Source organism: Bombina bombina, chromosome 6 (assembly GCF_027579735.1).
Source record: "Bombina bombina isolate aBomBom1 chromosome 6, aBomBom1.pri, whole genome shotgun sequence".
In the NCBI taxonomy this organism is placed as follows: Eukaryota; Metazoa; Chordata; class Amphibia; order Anura; family Bombinatoridae; genus Bombina; species Bombina bombina.
This window is the reverse complement of record NC_069504.1, coordinates 471,199,622-471,225,415: the sequence shown is the minus strand read 5'-3', so window position 1 is coordinate 471,225,415 and position 25,794 is coordinate 471,199,622. Positions and strand designations below refer to the sequence as shown.

General features: G+C 39.1%; 1 protein-coding gene across 1 annotated transcript in view; it reads right to left on the bottom strand.

Moving 5' to 3' along the window:
* PSTPIP1 (proline-serine-threonine phosphatase interacting protein 1) overlaps positions 1-25,794 on the bottom strand; it is a 264,296-nt gene that overhangs the window by 24,048 nt on the left and 214,454 nt on the right. Inside the window, exons 9-10 of the mRNA XM_053717260.1 lie at positions 3,266-3,345; positions 3,093-3,191 (exon numbers count right to left, since the gene is read on the bottom strand). Coding sequence (XP_053573235.1) covers positions 3,093-3,191; positions 3,266-3,345 — 179 coding nt within the window. The remainder of the gene's footprint in view (positions 1-3,092; positions 3,192-3,265; positions 3,346-25,794) is intronic.

Here is a 25,794-nt window from a genome sequence, read left to right as displayed (position 1 = left end):
CCTTCTACTGACAAAAATCTATGCTACTTCCCTCCTGTAACAGAGGAAGAAGTCTCTGCACTCCTATCCTTGGCTCATCTCACAACCTGCCCACTTGACCCTATTCCTTCACAACTTATTCCCTCTCTCTCTGCTTCACTAACTCCTACCCTAACTCATCTCTTTAACCAATCTCTCACTGCTGGCACATTTCCTGACACATTCAAGCATGCGTCAATCATACCAATCCTCGCTTGACCCTTCCACCCCTTCTAACTATCGACCGGTCTCCTTACTTCCCTTTGCTTCAAAATTATTGGAACGACTAGTCTATAATCGGCTAACTCAATTTCTCACAACTAACTTCTTACTTGATCCACTACAATCTGGTTTCCGCCCTAAACACTTAACAGAAACCGCTCTTGCTAAAATAACAAATGACCTGTTATCAGCTAAAGCAAAAGGACATTACTCCTTACTAATTCTTCTTGACCTGTCCGCAGCTTTTGACACAGTTGACCATCCTCTCCTCCTAAAAATACTACATTTATTTGGCATCCGAGACACAGTCCTCTCCTGGTTTGCATCATATCTGTCAAACCGCTCGTTTTCAGTTTCCTTTAAAAGCATATCTTGTGATCCTATGCCTCTCTCAGTTGGAGTACCGCAAGGCTCTGTCTTGGCCCCCTTGTTTTTCTCTCTCTATACATCCTGCCTTGGAAAACTTATAGCCTCCTTTGGATTCCAGTACCACTTGTATGCTGACGATACCCAAATCTATCTTTCCTCTCCCGATATCTCTCCCTCTTTACTCAACCAGATTTCTGTCTGCCTCTCTGCAGTTTTCTCTTGGATGTCTTCACACTACCTCCAACTCAATCTGTCCAAAACTGAGATGCTTTCTATCCCCCCTCTTCAAGACATCCAACACCTGACATTTCTCTGACGGTTGGAGACTCTATTCTCAACACCTCACCCCAGGTCTGCTGTCTTGGGGTCACACTAGACTCAGAACTCACATTCAATCCACATATACAAGCGCTTACCAAGTAGTTCACACCTACGCAACATTTCCAGAATTCGTCCCTTCCTTACTCAAAAAACTACAAAAATACTTATTCATTTTTTCATTTTGTCACGCATTGATTATTGCAATCTACTCCTAAATGGCCTTCTAAAGCACTGCCTCTCCTCCCTCCAATCTATTATGAATGCTTCTGCTAGACTCATCCACCTAAGTCGCTGATCTACATCAGCTGCTCTGCCAGTCTCTACACTGGCTCCCCATACACTCCAGAATACAATTTAAAGTATTAACCCTAACTTACAAATCACTAAACAGTCTAACTCCCAACTATATTTCCTCTCTCATCGTGAAATATTCCCCATCCCGTCTTCTTCGATCAACCTCTGACCTACGTCTCTACACTCCTGTTATCTCTACGTCCCACTCCCACCTCCAAGACTTTGCACGTGCTGCTCCTGTCCTCTGGAACTCTCTACCCCGCTCCATAATACTGTCTCCAACCTTGTATAGCTTTAGACGCTCCTTGAAAACTCACCTATTCAGACAGGCTTACCATCTCTCCTCCATCCCTCATCCGAAACAAACTAATTCACTGACTGCCTGACTCACTGCTGCAAATACAACCGATGTAACAAGCTACCCCAACCTTATGTCTCTGCACCGTAAACCTATAGACTGTGAGCTCTCCGGAGCAGGGCCCTCTTCCTCCTGTACTAGATTTGTTTAGTTTTGTTATGTTTTGTATTTTATCACAAATCTTTGTCATTGTATACCCCTATCATTGTACCCAGCGCTACGGAATTTGGCGGCGCTTTACAAATAAATGATAACTCACCTAGGATTACTCTTTAGCAAAGGATAACAAGAAAACTTAGCAAAATTGAAAATATATAAGTAAACTGAGTTTTTGTTTTTAAATGGCATGCTCTATCCAATCCATGCAAGTTTGATTTTTACTTCATTGTTCCTTTAATTCTAGTTAGTGTATTGTGTATTTTGAGACAAAAATGCCAGCATATAAATGGTGGGATAAATCAGTAAGGTCTGCAGAGGTAAAATGCTTAGAGAATACTATGACAATTTTGAGAGCACTTCAGACAATCCCAAGGAATGTTTCTGGCCAGCGGCCAGTCACTGAGGCTGTGATTCTCATTTTCATTAAAAAGATAGAAAGCTTGATTTGTATTTTGCATTCAACAAATTTCTACCATGTACAAATTTCTGTCAATATTACTTTCATTATGATCTTTACTTTGTACTTTCAAAGCAAGTTTTACTTTTTACTTTCTATACTGTTCTTAAATTACTTATTTTATTGAGCACTATATTGTAACGTGTATCTCCACAAGAAGGGAAAATATGTAAAACCCCACCCTGCCCCAAAAATATTATGTCTCAAAAAAGGCCTTAAACCTGGGGTGGGGAGGGGCAGCAGAATTTTGAGTGCCTAGGGCAGCACAAAACCTAAATACGCCCCTGCCCTTAGCTTTTTACACTGCTATCAAGAACTGAAAACCAATTCAATCTTTGCCAACAAAATTATAGTGCCTCGCCTGGTTTACTTCTGTAACAAGTCCGAAATGGTTGCTGTAAATAAGGCAAGCAGTGACAGTGTTGGGCCTTTGAAAAACAATTGTAGCAAGCAAGGTAGTAATCTGTTCTGAAAACTTCCTCACTCAGCGGATATGTTACTCTATTGCAAGACTACATAAAAGTGTGTAATTACTAAGTATTTATGTCCCTTTAAGAATAAGCTAAAGAGCCTCCAGGTATGAGGTCAAATTATTGATGCGATTAAAGGAAAACCAAAGTGTGGGAAAAAATTGTGTTAGAACATTTTATCAGTACATTATTGCTTGCATGTGCTTAAAGGCTGACACAGCAGAGTGCTCAGAAAAGGCAGGACACACTGAGCGCGCACATCCGCATCTACACGCTGCGCGCCGCTCTGCTTGCAGTGTGTCACTGCCTTAATTACTGCATAGACAAAGTGTGCGGGCACAAAGTAAGTTTTTATCAGGGATGTCCAAGGATAAACATTTGATTATATAATATCTGGACCTGTAATAGTTTTCTGGTATGTTACCTCATCATCTTTCACACACTGCGCAGAGAACTGGTTGCAATGAACCCAGAGGGAATTGCGTAGGAAGCTGATACGGTCTTGCTCTTGCTGCTGAAATACCTGAAGCACAAAAACATAACGTTCAGGCACAGAGAGGGCAGACTGAATGCTGAACACTAAGAACATGTTAATACCTCACAGATATTAATGTGCGCTGTCTCCCATTCAATACGCGCTTTCTCAAGTAGATCTATGTTGCGTTTGTACGTCAAATCTAAAAGAGATCAAAGGAAAGAAATAAAAAATAAAGAAGGATAATTTCTATACAAATGCCCTTCAGATGTGTATTGTGTAATATATTTTACTGCATAAAGCACATATGATTTTCATGTTGTCTCAAGATAGCTGAATGATTACAATAACTGCTTTTCATAATAGGGGGCCGAATTATCAAGCTCTGAATGGAGCTTGATGCCCCTGTTTTTCCGCGCCAGCCTTTAGGCTCGCCGAAAAAAAGCAGTTATGAAGCAGCGGTCTAAAGACCACTGCTCCATAACTTGTCCGCCTGCTCTGAGGCTGTGGACGTCAAGTCGCCCGATCCTATACGATCGGGCTGATTGACACCCCCTGCTAGCGGCCGATTGGCCGCGAATCTGCAGAGGGCGGCATTGCACAAGCAGTTCACAAGAACTGCTTGTGCAATGATAAATGCCGACAGCGTATGCTGTCGGCATTTATTGATGTGCGGTAGACATGATACGCTACATCGTATCATGTCCACTCGCACTTTTCATAGATCTCTTTCTCACGACCTTTATTTCCTCAGTTGAAGTTTTGAGAAAAATGTATTAAAAACCCTTTGAGTGCTGAGCTGGATTTAATTTTTTGTTTTTGTTTTTTTACTATTTTTTTTTAAAAAGGTTAGGCGATTACCTTTCCAACGGTGGGTCTTGGGGATCTGTAGCTGCTTAGATGCCTGAGATACAGGCTTCTAAGCAGCATGCCCCCTTTCCATATCTGGTCCATTGTAATGTTTAAATAAAGCTGCGCGGTGACGTCATTACGTCATTGCGCGTCATGTCACCGCACGTAACGGGAAGCCCCGGCGATGCCTGTTACTATACAGGTCCGATCGCCGGGGTGGGAGTCTATGGGAGCCCCCAGATTGCTTTTAAGGTAGGTGAGTGCTAGCGATGGCTCTGAGCCGTCGTTAGCACTCAAAGGGTTAAGGGCTGGTGTACATTCCAGTTACAACTCTTGTTCAGATACCTGCACTGAATCCTATGTTCCATAATGGTAGCACCCATAATTAGAGGGAGGTGAATTAAATGTATTTAGTGTCTATTTTTATTAAGGATTTAGAAAATTTAACCCCTTCAGGACCGGGAATTTTAGAGAAAAACTTGCCCAAAGTACCAGAGAATTCTTGCATTTTTGCAATCACTCGTTTAAATAAAAATGTTTTTACTTATGTATCAAAACTATGTTTCTTTCATGTAATTAGCAAGAGTCCATGAGCTAGTGACGTATGGGATATACATTCCTACCAGGAGGGGCAAAGTTTCCCAAACCTTAAAATGCCTATAAATACACCCCTCACCACACCCACAATTCAGTTTTACAAACTTTGCCTCCGATGGAGGTGGTGAAGTAAGTTTGTGCTAGATTCTACGTTGATATGCGCTCCGCAGCAAGTTGGAGCCCGGTTTTCCTCTCAGCGTGCAGTGAATGTCACAGGGATGTGAGGAGAGTATTGCCTATTTGAATGCAGTGATCTCCTTCTACGGGGTCTATTTCATAGGTTCTCTGTTATCGGTCGTAGAGATTCATCTCTTACCTCCCTTTTCAGATCGACGATATACTCTTATATATACCATTACCTCTGCTGATTCTCGTTTCAGTACTGGTTTGGCTTTCTACAAACATGTAGATGAGTGTCCTGGGGTAAGTAAATCTTATTTTCTGTGACACTCTAAGCTATGGTTGGGCACTTTGTTTATAAAGTTCTAAATATATGTATTCAAACATTTATTTGCCTTGACTCAGAATGTTCAACTTTCCTTATTTTTCAGACAGTCAGTTTCATATTTGGGATAATGCATTTGAATTAATCATTTTTTCTTACCTTCAAAAATTTGACTCTTTTTTTCCTGTGGGCTGTTAGGCTCGCGGGGGCTGAAAATGCTTCATTTTATTGCGTCATTCTTGGCGCGGACTTTTTTGGCGCAAAAATTATTTTTCGTTTCCGGCGTCATACGTGTCGCCGGAAGTTGCGTCATTTTTTGACGTTATTTTGCGCCAAAAATGTCGGTGTTCCGGATGTGGCGTCATTTTTGGCGCCAAAAGCATTTAGGCGCCAAATAATGTGGGCGTCTTATTTGGCGCTAAAAAATAAGGGCGTCGCTTTTGTCTCCACATTATTTAAGTTTTATTTTTTCATTGCTTCTGGTTGCTAGAAGCTTGTTCTTTGGCATTTTTTTCCCATTCCTGAAACTGTCATTTAAGGAATTTGATCAATTTTGCTTTATATGTTGTTTTTTCTCTTACATATTGCAAGATGTCTCACGTTGCATCTGAGTCAGAAGATACTACAGGAAAATCGCTGTCTAGTGCTGGAGCTACCAAGCTAAGTGTATCTGCTATAATTTTTGGTATCTGTTTCTCCAGCTGTTGTTTGTATTGCATGTCATGACAAACTTATTAATGCAGATAAAATTTCCTTTAGTACTGGTACATTACCTGTTGCTGTTCCGTCAACATCTAATTTTCAGAGTGTTCCTGATAAACATAAGAGATTTTATTTTTTAAATCCATTAAGAAGGCTATGTCTGTTATTTCTCCTTCTAGTTTACATAAAAGTCTTTTAAAACTTCTCTTTTTTCAGATGAATTTTTAAATGAACATCATCATTCTGATACTGATAATGGTTCTTCTGGTTCAGAGGTTTCTGTCTCAGAGGTTGATGCTGATAAATCTTTGTATTTGTTCAAGATGGAATTTATTCGTTCTTTATTTAAAGAAGTATTAATTGCATTAGAAATAGAGGATTCTGGTCCTCTTGATACTAAATCTAAACGTTTAAATAAGGTTTTTAAATCTCCTGTAGTTATTCCAGAAGTGTTTAATCTCCCTGATGCTATTTCTGAAGTAATTTCCAGGGAATGGAATAATTTGGGTAATTCTTTTACTCCTTCTAAACGTTTAAGCAATTATATCCTGTGCCATCTGACAGATTAGAGTTTTTTTGGGACAAAATCCCTAAGGTTATGGGGCTGTCTCTACTCCTGCTAAATGTGCTACTATTCCTACGACAGATAGTAATTCATTTAAGGATCCTTTAGATAGGAAAATTGAATCCTTTCTAAGAAAAGCTTACTTATGTTCAGGTAATCTTCTTAGACCTGCTATATTTTTAGCGGATGTTGCTGTAGCTTCAACTTTTTGGTTAGAAGCTTTAGCGCAACAAGTAACAGATCATAATTTTATAGCATTATTATTATTCTATAACATGCTAATAATTTTATTGGTGTATCATTAGAGTTGATGTCAGGTATATGTCTCTAGCTATTTTAGCTAGAAAAGCTTTATGGATTAAACTTGGAATGCTGATATGTCTTCTAAGTCAACTTTGCTTTCCCTTTCTTTCCAGGGTAAATAATCATTTTCGTTCCTTTCCTCACAACAAGGAACAAAAGCCTGATCCTTCATCCTCAGGAGCGGTATCAGTTTGGAAACTATTTCCAGTTTGGAATATATCCAAGCCTTATAGAAACCTATAGCCAGCTCCTAAGTACCTATGAAGGTGCGGCCCTTATTCCAGCTCAGCTGGTATGGGGCAGATTACGTTTTCTTCAAAGAAATTTGGATCAATTCCGTTCTCAATCTCTGGTTTCAGAACATTGTTTCAGAAAGGTACAGAATTGGCTTCAAGTTAAGGCCTCCTGCTAAGAGATTTTTTTTTTTTCTTTCCCGTGTCCCAGTTAACACAGCAAAGGCTCAGCATTTCTGAAATGTGTTTCAGATCTAGAGTTGGCTGGAGTATTTATGCCAGTTCCAGTTCTGGAACAGGGGCTGGGGTTTTATTTTATCTCTTCATTGTACCAAAGAAGGTCAATTCCTTCAGACCAGTTCCGGATCTATCATTATTGAATCATTATGTTAGGATACCAACATTCAAGATGGTTACTGTAGGACTATCCTGCCTTTTGTTTAGCAAGGGCATTATATGTCTACAATAGATTTACAGGATGTGTATCTGCATATTCCGATTCATCCAGATCACTTTTAGTGTCTGAGATTCTCTTTTTAGACAAGCATTACCAGTTTTTTGGCTCTACCGTTTGGCTTAGCCTCAGTTCCAAGAATTTTTTTCAAAGGTTCTCGGTGCCCTTCTTTCTGTAATCAGAGAACAGGGTTTTGGAATTTCCTTATTTGGACAATATCTTGGTACTTGCTCAGTCTTCTCATTTTCGAAGAATCTCATACGAATCGACTTGTGTTGTTTCTTCAAGTTCATGGTTGGAGGATCAATTTACCAATCAATTCATTGATTCCTCAGACAAGGGTAACCTTTTTAGGTTTCTAGATAGATTCAGTGTCTATGACTCTGTCCTTGTCAGACAAGAGAAGTTTAACATTGATATCAGCTTGTCAAAACCTTCAGTCACAATCATTCCCTTTGGTAGCCTTATGCATGGAAATGTTGGGTCTTAGGACTGCCGCATCAGATGCGATCTCCTTTGCTCGTTTTCACATGCGACCTCTTCAGCTCTGTATGCTGAACCAATGGTGCAGGGATTACTCAAAGATATCTCAATTAATATCTTTAAACCGATTTTACGACACTCTCTGACATGGTGGACAGATCACCATCGTTTAGTTCAGGGGGCTTCTTGTTCTTCCGACCTGGACTATAATCTCAACAGATGCAAGTCTTACAGGTTGGGGAGCTGTGTGGGGGTATCTGACGGCACAAGGGGTTTGGGAATCTCAGGAGGTGAGATTTCCGATCAATATTTTGGAACTCCGTGCAATTTTCAGAGCTCTTCAGTCTTGGCCTCTTCTGAAGAGAGAGTTGTTCATTTGTTTTCAGATAGACAATGTCACAACTGTGGCATACATCAATCATCAAGGAGGGACTCACAGTCCTCTGGCTATGAAAGAAGTATCTCGAATTTTGGTTTGGGCGGAATCCAGCTCCTGTCTAATCTCTGCGGTTCATATCCCAGGTATGGACAATTGGAAAGCGGATTATCTCAGTCGCCAAACGTTGCATCCGGGCGAATGGTCTCTTCACCCAGAGGTATTTCTTCAGATTATTCAAATGTGGGAACTTCCAGAAATAGATCTGATGGCTTCTCATCTAAACAAGAAACTTCCCAGGTATCTGTCCAGATCCCGGGATCCTCAGGCGGAGGCAGTGGATGCATTATCACTTCCTTGGAAGTATCATCCTGCCTATATCTTTCCGCCTCTAGTTCTTCTTCCAAGAGTAATCTCCAAGATTCTGAAGGAATGCTTGTTTGTTCTGCTGGTAGCTCCGGCATGGCCTCACAGGTTTTGGTATGCGGATCTTGTCCGGATGGCCTCTTGCCAACCGTGGACTCTTCCGTTAAGACCAGACCTTCTGTCTCAAGGTCCTTTTTTCCATCAGGATCTGAAATCCTTAAATTTAAAGGTATGGAGATTGAACGCTTGATTCTTGGTCAAAGAGGTTTCTCTGACTCTGTGATTAATACTATGTTTCAGGCTCGTAAATCTGTATCCAGAGAGATATATTATAGAGTCTGGAAGACTTATATTTCTTGGTGTCTTTCTCATCATTTTTCTTGGCATTCTTTTAGAATACCGAGAATATTACAGTTTCTTCAGGATGGTTTAGATAAGGGTTTGTCCGCAAGTTCCTTGAAAGGACAAATCTCTGCTCTTTCTGTTCTTTTTCACAGAAAGATTGCTATTCTTCCTGATATTCATTGTTTTGTACAAGCTTTGGTTCGTATAAAGCCTGTCATTAAGTCAATTTCTCCTCCTTGGAGTTTGAATTTGGTTCTGGGGGCTCTTCAAGCTCCTCCATTTGAACCTATGCATTCATTGGACATTAAATTACTTTCTTGGAAAGTTTTGTTCCTTTTGGCCATCTCTTCTGCCAGAAGAGTTTCTGAATTATCTGCTCTTTCTTGTGAGTCTCCTTTTCTGATTTTTCATCAGGATAAGGCGGTGTTGCGAACTTCTTTTGAATTTTTACCTAAGTTGTGAATTCCAACAACATTAGTAGAGACATTGTGGTTCCTTCATTATGTCCTAATCCTAAGAATTCTAAGGAGAAATCGTTGCATTCTTTGGATATTGTTAGAGCTTTGAAATATTATGTTGAAGCTACTAAGTCTTTCCGAAAGACTTCTAGTTTATTTGTTATCTTTTCCGGTTCTAGAAAGGCCAGAAAACTTCTGCCATTTCTTTGGCATCTTGGTTGAAATCTTTAATTCATCTTGCCTATGTTGAGTCGGGTAAAACTCCGCCTCAGAGGATTACAGCTCATTCTACTAGGTCAGTTTCTACTTCCTGGGCGTTTAGGAATGAAGCTTCGGTTGATCAGATTTGCAAAGCGGCAACTTGGTCCTCTTTGCATACTTTTACCAAATTCTACCAGTTTGATGTATTTTCTTCTTCTGAAGCAGTTTTTGGTAGAAAAGTACTTCAGGCAGCGGTTTCAGTTTGAATCTTCTGCTAATGTTTTTCATTAAACTTTATTTTGGGTGTGGATTATTTTCAGCAGGAATTGGCTGTCTTTATTTTATCCCTCGCTCTCTAGTGACTCTTGTGTGGAAAGATCCACATCTTGGGTAGTCATTATCCCATACGTCACTAGCTCATGGACTCTTGCTAATTACATGAAAGAAAACATAATTTATGTAAGAACTTACCTGATAAATTCATTTCTTTCATATTAGCAAGAGTCCATGAGGCCCGCCCTTTTTTGTGGTGGTTATGATTTTTTTGTATAAAGCACAATTATTCCAATTCCTTATTTTACATGCTTTCGCACTTTTTTCTTATCACCCCACTTCTTGGCTATTCGTTAAACTGAATTGTGGGTGTGGTGAGGGGTGTATTTATAGGCATTTTAAGGTTTGGGAAACTTTGCCCCTCCTGGTAGGAATGTATATCCCATACGTCACTAGCTCATGGACTCTTGCTAATATGAAAGAAATGAATTTATCAGGTAAGTTCTTACATAAATTATGTTTTTTTGTTTTTTTTTAGTAGACAACCCAAGGTATTGATCTAGGCCAATTTTGGTATATTTCATGCCACCATTTTGCCTCTAAATGTGATCATATTAAAAAAATCAGTAACTTTTTTTACAAACTTTGCATTTCTCACTGCTTAATTTACAAACTGCTTGTGCAGTCATCACACAAATGGTTGTAAACGCTTCTATGGGATCCCCTTTGTTCAGAAATAGCAGACATGGGCCACTAATTGCAGCTGTACACCACTCTAATATTCTTGGAAGTGAAGGTGTTAATCAGGTAGCGTGTAAGTTTAATTACACCTCCCACCCTTGATCCCTACCTTATCCCTCCCAAACAACTCTCCTCACTCCCTCACCCCCCCCCCCCACCCACTGGTCACCACCATTTAGGTAGTGGCAGGCAGTCTGCCAGTATGCAGTTTTAGGTCATATAAATATTTTTAAAATAAGTAATCATTGCCAGTACCCAATTTATTTAAATGTTATTTTTTTTTATTAATTTATTAATATTATAAGCTTTCCTCTAGTGTACAGGGCGTCCCCCCAAAGCTATCATCCATAGGGAACCTCTGCTACCTTCTATTACACTTTTCTGTAGCGTAGCGGACCATCCCTCCCCCTCTCTTAGCAAATATTTTTTTCTGTAGCGTAGGGTACCCTTCTATTCTTCACCCCCCTCCACATTGCCCTTCCTGCTTCCCTTCCACGCCACATACAGAATAACTGCAAGCCGATACAGACAGTAACTGTATCAGCAATCTACCTTCATATGGTAAAGAAAGTGGGTGGGATAGGGCTATAGTCATCTTTGTTATTTGTGACATAATAAACTGGCTACCAGCCAGCACTATATTTAATAATTAATTTAAAAAAGTATAATATTTTACAATTTCCTGTTATGCAAATATAATTATATTAATCTATAAAAATTATTTAACTGTAATTTAAAATCTGTCATCACTATGGTTATATAAAAAGTCTAGTCTGTAAATTTTTTATATATGTTCACAACTAAACCTATAGTTGGAAGATTAGAATTGGTTCTTGATACTAAAACACATACTCTGAAGTTCATCTTACACCATTTATAACCTTGTAAGGCCACTAAAGTCAAATTAATGTTTTATGTTTCAGATAGAAAATGCCATTTAAAAAAAAAAACATAATTTATGTTTACCTGATAAATTAATTTCTTTCCTGGAGGTGAGAGTCCACCATCCATTACTCCTGGGAATTACTCTTCCTTGCCACTAGGAGGAGGCCGAGATTCCCAAACCTCAAGAAATCTATAAACCACACCCACCTTACACATACCTCAGTCTAACGCATAGCCAAGCATAGAAAGGTAAGAAAAAGGAATAAGAGCCATAAAAGGAGCAGGGAAAAAAGATGTGCTCAAAAAAATAAACAAACCCTAAATACCATAGGGTGGGTCTTGTGGATTCTCATCACCATGAAAGAAATTAATTTATTAGGTAAGCATAAATTGTTTTCTTTCATACAGGTGGTGCAAGTTCACAATCAATTACTCCCGGGAACTAATACCCAAGCTGTGGAGTCCACGAGTAATTACATAACAGATCAAGCTGAAACAACTACCTAAAGGACCTTTCTACCAAAGACTGCCTCTGAAGAAACAAAACAACAAAATGGAAGAATTTTGTAAAACTGTGCAAAGAAGTAGCTGCCTTGCAAATCTGGTCAACTTAAGGCTCATTCTTCAAAGCCAAAGTGGTGGTGACTGACCTAGAATGAGCAGTAATCTGTTGAGGTGGTGGCTGTCCTGTCTCTAAGTAAGCCTTGTGAATCAAGAGTTTCAAACAAGAAGCCAAAGAAACCGTAGGAACTTCCTGCCTTTTTCTAACACCAGAAAAGTGAAAGAACAAACTAGAAGTCTGCCTACAGTCCTTAGTAGCATGAATATAATATTTTAATACTCTAACAATATCCAAATTATGCAAAGATCTCTCTGAAGCATTCTTGGGTTTAGGACACAAAGAAGGGACAACTATTTATTTGCTCAATTTGTCTGAAGAAACAAGGTTAGACAAAAAATAAAAAGTAGTCTGTAAAACTGCCTTATACTGATGAAAAATTAGATAAACAGAAGAGATAGCCAAAGGGAATAAAACCTCACAGGAAAGCAGTTTAATATCCACTTTTTGCATAGGTTCAAAAAGGGGAAGCCTGCAAAACCTTTAACCCCAAGTTAAGATTCCATGAAGGAGAAATTGGCTTGATTGCAGGCTTAATACGAACCAATGCCTGAACAAAACCATGAATATCAGGAAGATTAACAATCTTCCTATGAAACAAGACTGAAAGAGAAGAAATCTGCCCCTTCAGAGAACTGGCAGATAGGCCCTTATCCCGACCATCCTGTAAGAGCTGCAAAACCCTAGGAATCCTAAAAGAATTTCAGGAAAAACCATGATCTATACACCAAGAAATAAAGGCCTTCCAGACCTTATGATACATTTTCCTAGTTACAGGCTTATGAGCCAGAATTAAGGTTTCAATCACAGAATCAGATAAACCTCTATGTCTAAGGACTAACCATTCAATTTCCATTCCATCAAGTTCAGAGACTTGAGATTCAGATGGAAAAACAGACTTTGAGACAGAAGGTCTAACCACAGAAGAGGCCATAGAGGGCAACTGAACATCTGAAACCAGATCTGCATACTAAATCGTACAAGGCCAAGCTGGGGGCAATCAGGATTACAAATGAAAAAACATTAGATTTATCTCTGGGAGACCCCAAAGACCCACAATCTGACTGAACACATCCTGATGAAGAGACCACTCCCCTAGATGTAAAGACTGATGACTGAAAAAATCTGGTTCCCAGTTGTTCACTCCTGGAATGAATGAATCGTAGATAATAGACAGGAATTGTTTTCCTCCCACAAGAGAATTTTAGACACTTCCCTCATGGCCAGAAAAATTGTGAGTTCCCCCATGATGGTTGACATAAGCCACTGCTGTGATATTGTCTGTCTCAAAACAGAGTTCTAGAATATTTATTGGAAACTTCACTTCCTGAGGATCCCAAACTCCCTGTGCTCTCAGAGACCCCCAAACTGCTCCCTAACCTGAAAGACTTGTGATCACAGTCCAGGTAGGATCAGCAAAAGAAGCCCTTTGAATAATGAATTGATGATCCTGCCATCACATTAGAGAGACTGACTTGTACTGGGATCCAGAAATTTGAGAATGATCCCTACACCACTGACGAAGCATACAAAGCTGAAGGGGTCTCGTGAAATTGAGCAAACAGAATTGCATCTGAAGCTGCAATCATGAGACCCAGAACTTCCATACAAAGAGCAACAGAGGGAAAAGAGAGGGACTGAAGATTCAGACAAGCTGATACCAATTCAAACCTTGTGAAAAAATGAGGGAATCTTGAATCCCAAAAAATAAAAGTCAATACTTTATTCACAAGCGTTAAAAATTAATTACAGGTAAACAGATGGTCTTGCGCGTTTCGGCAATTGCTGTAATCATAGCACTTGCCAAAATGCCTTCCCTGTCTTACCTGTGATGAATTTTTAACGCTTGTGAATAAAGTATAACCTTTTATTTTTTGGGATTCAAGATTCCCTCATTTTTTCACAAGGTTTGAATTGGTATCAGCTTGGTATTAGCTTGTCTGAACCTTCAGTCCCTCTCTTTCCCTCTTGTGAATAAAGTATTGACTTTTTTTTTTTCATTTGCTTTATGGATTACAAGAAGTCCTATTATTCATCTTGAATACCAGTTGTTCCCTGGCACCAGTAAACTATCTTCAGCATCATACCTGATTGCACCACCTATACTCACTGTTGGATAGTACTAGCCCTTTTCTCCTGCCCATTGGTTGGCGTCCCACCCGGAAGTAGAGGACACATATACTGCGACTAACCACTGAAGCAGCGAGTGTTGGCTTGTGGCAACACTGCTGGGTCTATCTGGAAAGCAACATGAACCATGGCTTCTGGCTTCCATTGAGGGTGGTATCGCAGTAGCAGAAGGGTGAGTGATTCCCTTGTTCAACATAGTGGATGCTATTAAATCATTGGCATGGTGGGCTGAAGTTTGCACTTTATCCATGTATTATTGTTAATTAAGCTGTATTTATGGACTGCATATGGTATGCTGATTTATGGTCTGTTAAATGGTTACCGAATGTGAATATTTCATAAACGGACCATCCCTGAGGAGTTGGGAGTTTTTCTTATGACCAATTCAAACCTTCTCTGCTCTGTTAAAGAAAGGCTCACAGAAACTGAATTTATTTGAAATCCCAAAAAAGTTACCTTTGTTTGAGGAATCAAAGAACTCTTTGAAGAAACAACAAGAGTTGGTTGGTGTAAGATTCTGCTAAAGGAAAAGACGGAACTTGAACCAAGATATTGTCCAAGTAGGAAAACACTGCAATACCCTGAGTTTTAATCAAAGACAAAAAGGACACCCAGAACCTTTGTGAAAATTCTTGGAGCTGTAAACAAACCAAAAGGTAGAGCAACATTTTCAAAATGCTTGTCTAGAAAAGTAAACCTAAGAAAATTATAATGTTTCCAGTGATTTGGAACATTGAAGGTAAGCCTCCTTTATATCTATTGTGGACATAAACTGACCTTGCTGAACAAAAGGCAGAATTGTCCAAATAGTTTCCATTTTGAAAGAGGGAACCCTTGCAAACTTTTTCAGAGCTTTCAGATCCAGGACTTCTCTGAAAGTAACTTCCTTCTTTGGAACAATGAAGACATTTGAATAAAACCCCATCCCCTGTTCCTGTGAAGGAACTGGTACAATCACTCCTATCATTTCCAGATCTGAAACAGACTGGGGGAAAAACTTGAGCCTTTAGAGGATTCCTTGGAATATTGAATCAAAGAAACCTCCCTCTGGTAGGTCTTGTTTTGAAACCTGATAACCCTGGTAAACTATACTCAGAACCAAGGATCTGGAACAGACTAAAACCAAGCCTTCTAAAAGAGGCATAACCTTCCCATTCTTAAAAACCTAATTTACTCCGACCAAGTGGGGTTCATAAAAAATAGAGAAACACCCAATAATACACGCAAGATTATAGACTTGATTAATGTGGCCACTGTTAGGGAAATACCTTCTCTGTTCCTATCTCTGGACGCAGAGAAGGCGTTTGACAGAGTTGATTGGGACTATATGTTTGCTGTCTTGAAAAAAGTGGGCATTACTGGAGCTTTTCATGATGCCCTTACTACTTTATACTCATCCCCCTCGGCTTTTGTAAAACTTTCAGGATACAAAATAAATGCGATACAAATCCAAACAAAGGATATAAGCATGAATAAGTCTTTCTATTTCCAATGAGCTCCAAATGGTGTGTCACATGAATCAAAAAAGTCCACTATTCAATCCTGGGTTCCCAATGGACCTTAAAGAGAAAATCTGATATAGTGTAATATATTAATGGATCAGATGTATATAGTATAAAAAGATGTGTACTCACACTTTTCAGAGCTACTTTTTTTTTTTTTTTTAAGTTTTTATTGAAGTTGTGAGATTAACAAACAAGAGAGAAAGAAACATAATTCATCCAGAGGCAGGTAATTACATCCAAGTTAGGTACAGGTTACAATATCATATCTTATTCCAATAGAGCATAAAAAAAGGCATGGACGAATCAGAATTGAACTTCACATTTATAATTTAATATATAGTATATGTACCCCAAAACGACAGACAAAAACCTCTGTACAATCTAAGTTAATCATAGCGTAATAAGGGGATATGGCTTATGTTTCGGTCACTCTTGGACCATAGCATGTGGGGGAGGGAATGCAGCGGGCGAGAGCCGCTCGTATTAGAGAGGGGGGAAGGGAGGGGCGGAGCCAACTAAGGTATGTCAGTAAATTAATAGGAGATTAAGGAGAAGCGATATGAGGACAAATAATATGAGTGGCATGGGTGAATAAGGTACAACAAAATATCTAGGATAATTGACATATAAATACTGAGAAACCACAGTTAATTCGAGCATATTAGTAGACACTACTATTAAACCAAGGGCATCAGTGCACAGCAAATGATATATAGTCAAAGGAGGTAGCCTAACTATCAGTTACTGCATATAATTAAATGTATTAACTATAGGGGTCCTATCTACAGAGGGGCACGTACTTATAAAGATTGTTACAAAGGAGTAGGAAGCTATTGCATGCACATTGTTATCAATGGGCTAAGATGATAGGAGCTTATCATGGATAAATGGGGATAAAGCTTAGAATATCACAAAGAGATAAGTATGTACTGCTAATAAAACTACCCAATGTAACTGCTTAACCAAAATATAAAATCTAGAAAAATGGGTACGTTTTGCTCCATATAACGGATATATAACAGATATATTAGTCACTCCTTAGCCTATATGTATTCATCCTGTGAAGGAATTGACTTGTCCTATCCCACAAACTCGGCCGCCGTCCGTAGGACAAAGACTGTTGTGCTAGGTTTAAATAAGGGCAAGAGTAGGCTTTTCAAAGTCTCAATTGGGGATATCATAGATCATGGTAGTGATAGACCATAAGTTAAGGAAAAGGAGCATATGGTCCTAGGTAATGGTCTCAAAGTAAGCTATATGTGTATCATCTAGCACTATACCCTGTATTAGAAAATAGTGAAACCCCTGCAATAGTTAATGTTGCTCGCTGTTTAAGATACTATGCTGATCAGTGCGTAGTATATCCACCTCCCTTATGTGTGGCACCCTCTATTTAACAGTGTAAACACCACGAATAATTATTAATGTTCTACTACCCACCCCCAAAACAAACAGTGAGACCTGGAATATACCGTGTAACAAAGAAAACCTCTGCTGAAATATGAGAGCGCCTTGTAAATAAACAAATGGTAATAGAGACCGACGCTATATATAGTAATATCAGGAACCAATGTTGTGGTAGTCATACTAAGCGGATATGTGCTACTCAATTGGTATATATAGCATAATTCAGTTGTGGGAAATATTTAATGTCATCTAGTCCATCGGGGATGATGGAGCTAATAAAAGCCAGATAAGGAATATAACTTAACCTACTATAGTAGTAGCAGCCTGGGACGAACATTAACAGTGAGCAGGCTAGTAGATAATAAACAATAGGATGGGGTTATTCTCTAAACTTATATTGCTATAGCAGGCTAAGGACCAGCCCGAATATGACATAATAGAAAATATCTAGAAAGAGGTACTTCTCTATAACATTTGTATAGGTTAGTATTGAAGCTCTATAAGGATTTAGCTTTATAAACATTATGCACATAAAGCAATGAGTAAAAGTAGGCCTCAAACACATAAATGAAACATTCAAACATTTAAAGAGCAAGATAATTACCATTATGTACCCTTATGCAGAGATATTGGTAGATAGTTGTAAAGGGTGATACATGATATAACTAGGGAATCTTTGCTAAACACTCAAGGCTAAGTGAGTAAGCTAAAATCAAAGCTGTGATGAGGGAGACAAAGTAGTATGAAGAATATAGCTGATGCCGGTTTCTTGTAGAAACATTCAATCTAGTCGGTTACAGCACAAAAGGCACGATTAAATATGCCCTTACGACTGGGACTAATTATTTAGCTTCAAATACACATTCAAGTCTCTCCCCAAGTGTGTAGCTTCTCACAGATATAAATTTATAGAGTCAAAATCTTAGCATATAAAACTGGTTAATAAGTACTATCAACTTCTACTGCAGTAAGTGGACTAACCGTACTATTTGGGTGAGAATTAGAGCTGATCCAGTTAGAGTAAACATATATACACACACATGCATGCACAGACATATACATTCACACATACGCACATATGCAAGGTAATAGTCACCACTTAGTCTGATTTCTTAAAGACATAAATAGGTACACATCTACGCCTGTCATAGACAGATATAAAAATAGAACTTGGGAACACATAAATATCAACATAGGTTCCTGAGAGCAACATAGAAAAAAAGAAACATGAGGAATCTATACCGTAGTGGTTCCATGAAAAAGTACAATATGCCTAGGGGTTTACCTTATTAATGTAGATGGAAGATGTGAGGATGTGTCCCTGGACTGTGTTTCTGGTGTGGGTTTGTATAGATAGTGTTGCTCTACCAAGTTTCCAGCAGGTACATATGGAAAGATAGAGTATATCAGACAGACAAACATACTCCAGTGGTATAAAATAGACTCATGTGACATCCAAAACAGGCTATTGTGGTAAGGCTAAGGTTGTTCAGTCATCTAACATAGCTATTACCTCCAGTAAGAAGAGAAAATACTCCAGAGTGCTAAATCAGGATGTGTAACTGAGCAGTGGTACTATTATAAAACATATCATAAAGTGTTAGATTTTTGTGATTGACGCAAACCTGCAATAGATTCTACATGAGTAAAGAAAATATTACACTATGGCATAAATACATCAGTGTAGAGTGATATATAAACTGGAATAACTACTTATAATATTGCGTGGACGCATAGAGAATTAAACTAACCATTTAACAATTATGCAAAATAGATAAATATGAGGTGCATAAATATAAGTATATGTCAAATTGTTTTGCTTAACAGGAATACAGTGAATTAGAAAGCAAAATGAGGAAGCAAGGAATAAAACAATAACATAAGCACACAGTATCATAGTGTGCTAAATGACACGTCCTGTTGAACAGTGATAGTTGCAAGTGCAATCAGCCCACAGAAGTCCCGGGTATAACTCTGAGCGTAAGCACCACTGGTGTCTGCATGTCCTTTGCCAAAGATTATTGCCCGTACAAGTATTGGGGCTATCAGCCAAGGGGGTTAAGAGTTGTTATTTGTAGACCATTATCGTATCTCCCCCAAGGGTCAGTCATTTGACCGCGGGTCATTTCTCTAACCTACTCCAGCACTTTTATCTTTTTGGGGGCCCCGGTAGGTCTCTAGATGAACTCTGGTGTTGGGGCGGTGCATCTGTAAAGGGGAGCTATGGGGAACACTTCTCTCATGAATAAAAGACATGTCCGCTGCCCAGTCTCCTCTCTCCCAGGCAGTGAATACCTTAAATGGAGTGTGTAAATTCTCCACTACTTGCCCGCACCAGTCGCCTGCATCCTCTAGATTCTTGAATACGTTAGGTATGGGGGCCTCTTGGGATCGCAGGTAGGGAGATAGAGAGAGCTGGGGATGTTTCCCGGCAATGGTCGGAGCGACTCTTGTTAATCCTGATGAATCAGTAGCATAGAGCAACAGGTCGTCTGTGCGCAGTTGAGTCGAGTCGGAACTCACTGCCCCTGATAAAATGCTAGTTAAGACCTGTCCGGCCTTCCCCTCCTGCGCTCGTTCGTGAATGAGCAGAGTTGGCGACAACAAGTCTTCTACTGGGCTTACCGCTTTGGGATCGTAACTAGCTAGGTGAGAGGCGCCATCTTGGTTGCGCAGTTCAGCAATGAGAGATCGCAAGCCGTAAAACTGTCTGTCAGCCTTACCACATAATCCTTCCAATAAAAAACTAAGGTGTGTGGAAAACTCCTCCATCTTCAGAGTATTGCAGGGGTACTATTAACAGGCTAGATAATAAACCGGGAAGCAAGCTAGTCCATCGAATGGATATATGGCACAAATATAATGATGTACTCCCCGTCACGTTCTAAACTGGCTAGCGGGCCTCTGTGTCGTCTCCAAAGCAATTATGTTATATCTTAGACCCAGGATATGTAATCAATGCTCTAGTATATGTTAAGAGCAGGACATAAAAAGATATATGTTCTTAGAACGCTATAAATTGATATTTTAATGATCAAGCTTCAGGAGCTCTGCAATGGCACGTCTTGTAGCTTTGTCAGTTGGCTCCGCCCCCCCTCAGAGCTACTTTAAGCTCGTGTATATGGCAGTCCTGATTCACAACGCTGTTAGGATCAGCAATACAGATAACTGGAAATCGGATGTACACGTATATATATATATATATATAGATAGATAGATAGATAGATAGATAGATAGATAGATGTGCTTATAAAAAAGAGGTACAATAGTGTGATATCAAAAACACACAGCTTAGATGATTTTACTACAGGTGTATATTCACACTTTAGGGAGCTGATACACAGCTCTGTGTGAATCACAGTCTTGGTATAAGCTACCGAGTCAGCTATACAACGATACAGGAACACTTGGTAAAATAGTAAAATTTAATAAAATCAAACATACAAGTTTTAAAATAAATATGTCAGTACACAGCCACTCAGGGAAGTATAAATATACTAATCCGTTCAAAGTATCTAGTCCTTAGAAGCAGGATGGCTCCAGATTGAAACTCTCAGCAAACAATTTATCGAAAGAGTCAGGACTGATACGATGTAACTCTCTCTCACAGTGACGTAACTGACAAGCAAACCCGACATACGTTTCGCCACACCCACTTGGCTTTTTCAAGGGTGATATCAAACTGTTCCTGTTCAGTCTATTTTATACCATATGGATGCAGAGTTCAAAGGTTAAAAGGTGGTATTTCATCAAAGGGATAACATATCTGATATAACATATTTCAAGGTAAATATGACAATCTCTCAACTTTAACAGGTGATTCATACTTAATACGGAAAAAAAGTTATATTACTGTAACCAAAAGACTTTTGGCGTAAAGGAACTAAGATAAATATATTGCAGCTTCATTATAACGAATATGAATCAAACGGTTTTAAGGTGGTATTACATAAAGTGGTTCCAAATTTGATATAGCATCAGTCTGATAAGGTATATATATCAGCATTACAAAATATATATCATCTTGAATTCAAATCTTAGATGTATAATAGCAATTCCATCAAATCTACAATGGGAAAAGTAAATATTTAACAGCTTTTGAATCGAATATTACATATAGTATAAGAAGTGTACCAACTCAAAGTCTAAATTGAGGCCAGATGGTATCAGACTATTAAATCACCAGTCAATAAAGTAGATTTGCATAATCAACAAATGCATGAAAAGAAGACAATGTAATAGCACTTAGTCTGAACTTAAAATGAGTAGATTTTTTTAAAATAAATTGCAAAGTTATGTCTATTTCCACTCCCCCTGTATCATGTGACAGCCATCAGCCAATCACAAATGCATGCTGTGAATTCTTGCACATGCTCAGTAGGAGCTGGTAACTCAAAAGTGTAAATATAAAAAGACTGTGCACATTTTGTTAATGGAAGTAAATTGGAAAGTTGTTTAAAATTGCATGCTCTATCTGAATCATGAAGTTTAATTTTGAATTGAGTGTCCCTTTAAGTTCAAATATCCATTTCATTTCTAACTTTGACAATTCATTATCAACATTGCAACCTCTCCAATTCGGCATCATTTTTCTAATTCCATAAACCTTAGACTACTGGGATCCTGGTTGTGATATTTTTTAAAATGTAGTGACACCAGATGTTTAGTGCTGCCAATTTCGATATTATATGCATGTTCATAAATTCTTTTTTTTTCAAAAATCTGGTTTTGCCTATGTAAAACAAATTACACTCCCATATCAACAAGTAAATTACATTTCCTTCTAAATACAGGGAGAGTCCACAGCTGCATTCATTACTTGTGGGAATACAGAACCTGGCCACCAGGAGGAGGTAAAGACACCCCAGCCAAAAGCTTAAATACCTCCACCACTTCCCTCATCCCCCAGTCATTCTTTGCCTTTCGTCACAGGAGGTTGGCAGAGAAGTGTCAGAAGTTTTTCGGAGTAGTTCCTTAGGAAGGGTATCTGCCCTTTGAAATGGAACTGGAGTTTTAAGTAGTCTTGTCAGCCTCTCAGTGAGAGCATTGATAAAAGTTGGAGTCTGGATATGCAGGGAGAGTCTTTCTGCGAATCCATCCTGACTCATATTAACAATTTCTATAAGCAATCAGCATTGACAAGTTTTGCTGCCTGCTTTCTTCACTCAAGTCCATGTCAGAGGCGCTGCTACTATCTGTCAAACTTGAAGAATCATGTTGCGGTTCCATGGAATGGATTCCGGTAAGATCGTTTTATTTTTTACACACATGTTAACGATAGAAGACAGGGTCTCAGTGGGACTCCTTTATCTTTATGGAATCAAGGGTTAATATCTCCTGAGGGGGATTATTGAACAGTGGGGTCTAGTTAATCATGTTTGTTATGTGATTTTGACTGCTTATGTGTAGGAGACATTTTGGGCTCATAGGCTGATACGGAACATACAGGTTATAGAGCTGCACAGTTTTTTGAGCTGGCGTGCTTTTCCTTAGCAGGGGCGGTCCTGCATGAGGCACCATGTGACTTTAGACTCGCCAGAAACACAACTTATGAAGCAGCGGTCTCTGAGCAGGCGGACAGGAATCGCCGGAAATCAACCCGATCAAGTACGATCGGGTTGATTGACACCTCCCTGCTGGCAGCCGATTGGCCGCAAGTCTGCAGGGGGCGGCGTTGCACCAGCAGCTCTTGTGAGCTGCTGGTGCAATGTTAAATGCGGAGAGCGTATTGCTCTCCGCATTTAGCGAGGTCTTGCGGACCTGATCCGCAGTGTCGGATCAGGTCCGCAAGCCCTTTGATAAATTGGGGCCCTGGTCTCATATTATTATTCTGTGCAAATGGCCCAGACCCTACACTGGTTTAAAAAATAACACAATTCTCAATGGGTACAAATCGAATCTGAAATTATGAACTCAGATCAGATTACTAGATTAGTCTGGACACAAAAAAGCTTTAGACAACCTCTAAAAAACAAATATATAGCAATCTCACACACTATATTCCTATGGCATAAGTTAATTGCAAAATATTCTTTAATTCATGGCAGATCTAGGACAACACCTTTGATACTACCACAAACCTTAATAAACCTACTGGTGCAACATAAATGGGCTAATAAAAGGCTTTATAGAATAGCTGATGTTCTAATGGAGGACAATTTTTTTTCATACGAGCAATACAATGCCCTTGATCCCAATGATAGGAACATTTGGTTTCACTACTTGCAGTTGAAATCTAGGGTGCAAGAAGTGATAGGTATTACTAAAACCCCTACAAATACTACATTTGAATCTTTTTGCCTATCCAAAGAACATATACAAGGTGCAATATCTATCTTATATCCAATTTTTATAGTAACTTCAAGGAGAACAAATAACTATTTTAAAGTGGGAACAGGATCTAGGTAAAACATGGCCTCTGAAGACCTGGACTACTAATCTAACTAAAGGTCTTTCATTCTCACACAATGCTGCTCTTAAGGAAAAGTCTCAGTAGTAATATATAGCTGGTGCAGAGTTAGAACGGAGAGCCGGAACCTATTACCTATTCACTAGTCAATATTTATTGCAGACTATTAGATGCAATATACGAAAAACAATGTATATGATTCTTTGTTTTTAGGTTGAACTGTTTCATTCTATAATAAAATAGTAGTCCAGGAAATAGACAAGAAGACAACGTATACTCGGAGAGTTTTTCAGAGAAAACTTTATTAAGCTGATTGTATCATATGTGACAATGTAACAATTCATGCAGAAGCGATGTGACAATGGTGACATATTAAATTAATATGCTTATGTTTATTAATATTGTACAAATCCCAATAAAACTATTTCAACATAAAAGAGGCATAACCAGTGGCGTAGCGTGGCTTCTCAGCGCCCAGGGCAAGGCAAGAATTGTGCCCCCCTAATCCATTAGCACTGACTGAGTCTCTTCCACCAGTACAGTAGGGATTGGCAAATTTGCTTTGAATCTAGGAGACAGGTTTTTGTTTTAAAACAAACAAAGCTTTATTTTAACAACAAAAATATATACTATATATATATATATATATATATATATATATATATATATATATATATATATATATAGAATTCTAAACTCTACATTCATCCTTAAAAATTAGGATTCAATATGGTTGCAGGCAGCCATTACTTTATTATATACATTAAGTAAGTACATTATATAACTTAACAATTACATTTTTTATGGTTTAATATTTAAACATGGGATTTCATTTTTAAATACATCTGAGCCAGCATGCTAGAGTGTGAGAGTGATCTATGCTGCTTTAAAGTGAAAGCCAGTTATTATTTTTTTTAAATTCATTTTTAACTTGGGTAAAACATACAAGATGTAGATCATCTATATCTTGTATGTTTTATTTTACCCAGGTTAAAAATGAATTTGAAATAAAATAACCAGCTTTCACTTTAAAGCAGCATAGATCACTCTCACACTCTGGCATGCTGGCTGGCTCAGACTCTGGGTCCTTTGGAAGTTGGAATTTGGCTGGCTGGCTCAGAGTGACTCTGGGTCCTTTCGAACTTGGCTGGCTGGCCCTGCGACGGTGACGGTAGAGGCTAAGCTGCATTTTGCGTGCGTTGCCATTTCCAATCCCTATTCCCCAGGGCCCCAGGCAAAAACAGGGGCTATAATAATTTAATTATAATTCTGGCTGGCAGTGGCACTGGTGGTCTGGTTCTGATACGGACCCGGTGATGAGTTTGGTAATTTCTGTTGACACTACTTACCTTATCATTGCGGGAGCGGCGTGCTAGTCAGTCTGACTCCTCTCTGGCTCTTCTTCCTCCCTCCTGACATGTGCGCTGGGAGTGGGAGTGGACCGTGCTAACTAGTCTAGAAGCAGGTAACGGTCGGATAGGATTACACTCATTAAATTATGATAATTAAATCATTACACAGCACGTCTTGACTTCAGAGTAGTAGACAGTTCACTTGAGAGACAGAACGGCTGGGCGCAAGCGCCTGTCAGATTTTTTAGCCTCCCTGTAGCGCCGCTGGGAGTGGGACTGTGACTGTCTACTGTCTTGAGATGGTGGGGACTGGGGAGGCTGGGAGCCAAGCATTTTGCGCCCCTCAGAATTTTGCGCCCGGGGCAACCGCCCCTGTGGCCCCCCCCATGCTACGCCACTGGGCATAACCTTCCCTCTGCCAGAGCCTCTGGATTGGGGGCTGAACCTTTATACATATTTGGTAATAGGGATAGATTTCTTAGCCTGCTTTGACTTTTTTCAGTTAAAACTAGGCCTTCAGACAATGTGAGAGATGCCTTGCTTCTGAGCAAAGGAGTCAACCTTTTGTTCTGAACAAAAATGATTGGAAGCTTTAGACTTCCCTCTAGGCTTTTGTCTTGAGGAAGAAAAGTCCCTTTACCCCCAGGGATTTTAACAAGTCTTAAATCTGAGTTTAAACTATTACAAGGCTTATCCTCAGAAACAATAGGATCTTTAACTCCTAAAGAAATTAAAACCTCTTCAAAAGAGAACGAATATGTTAAATTTTAAACTAAAAATAAGTATCAGGTTCATTATCAGAGGAAGACCACTCATCACCAGAGGCAGCTACACCTTCTGAAGACATAACAGTATCCCTGACTTCAGGGGACATAGTACTAGTAGAAGGTAACATTTGAACTGACCTTTTACACTTGCTTGAAGGTGTGAGATCATTCAGTGCCTCAAAA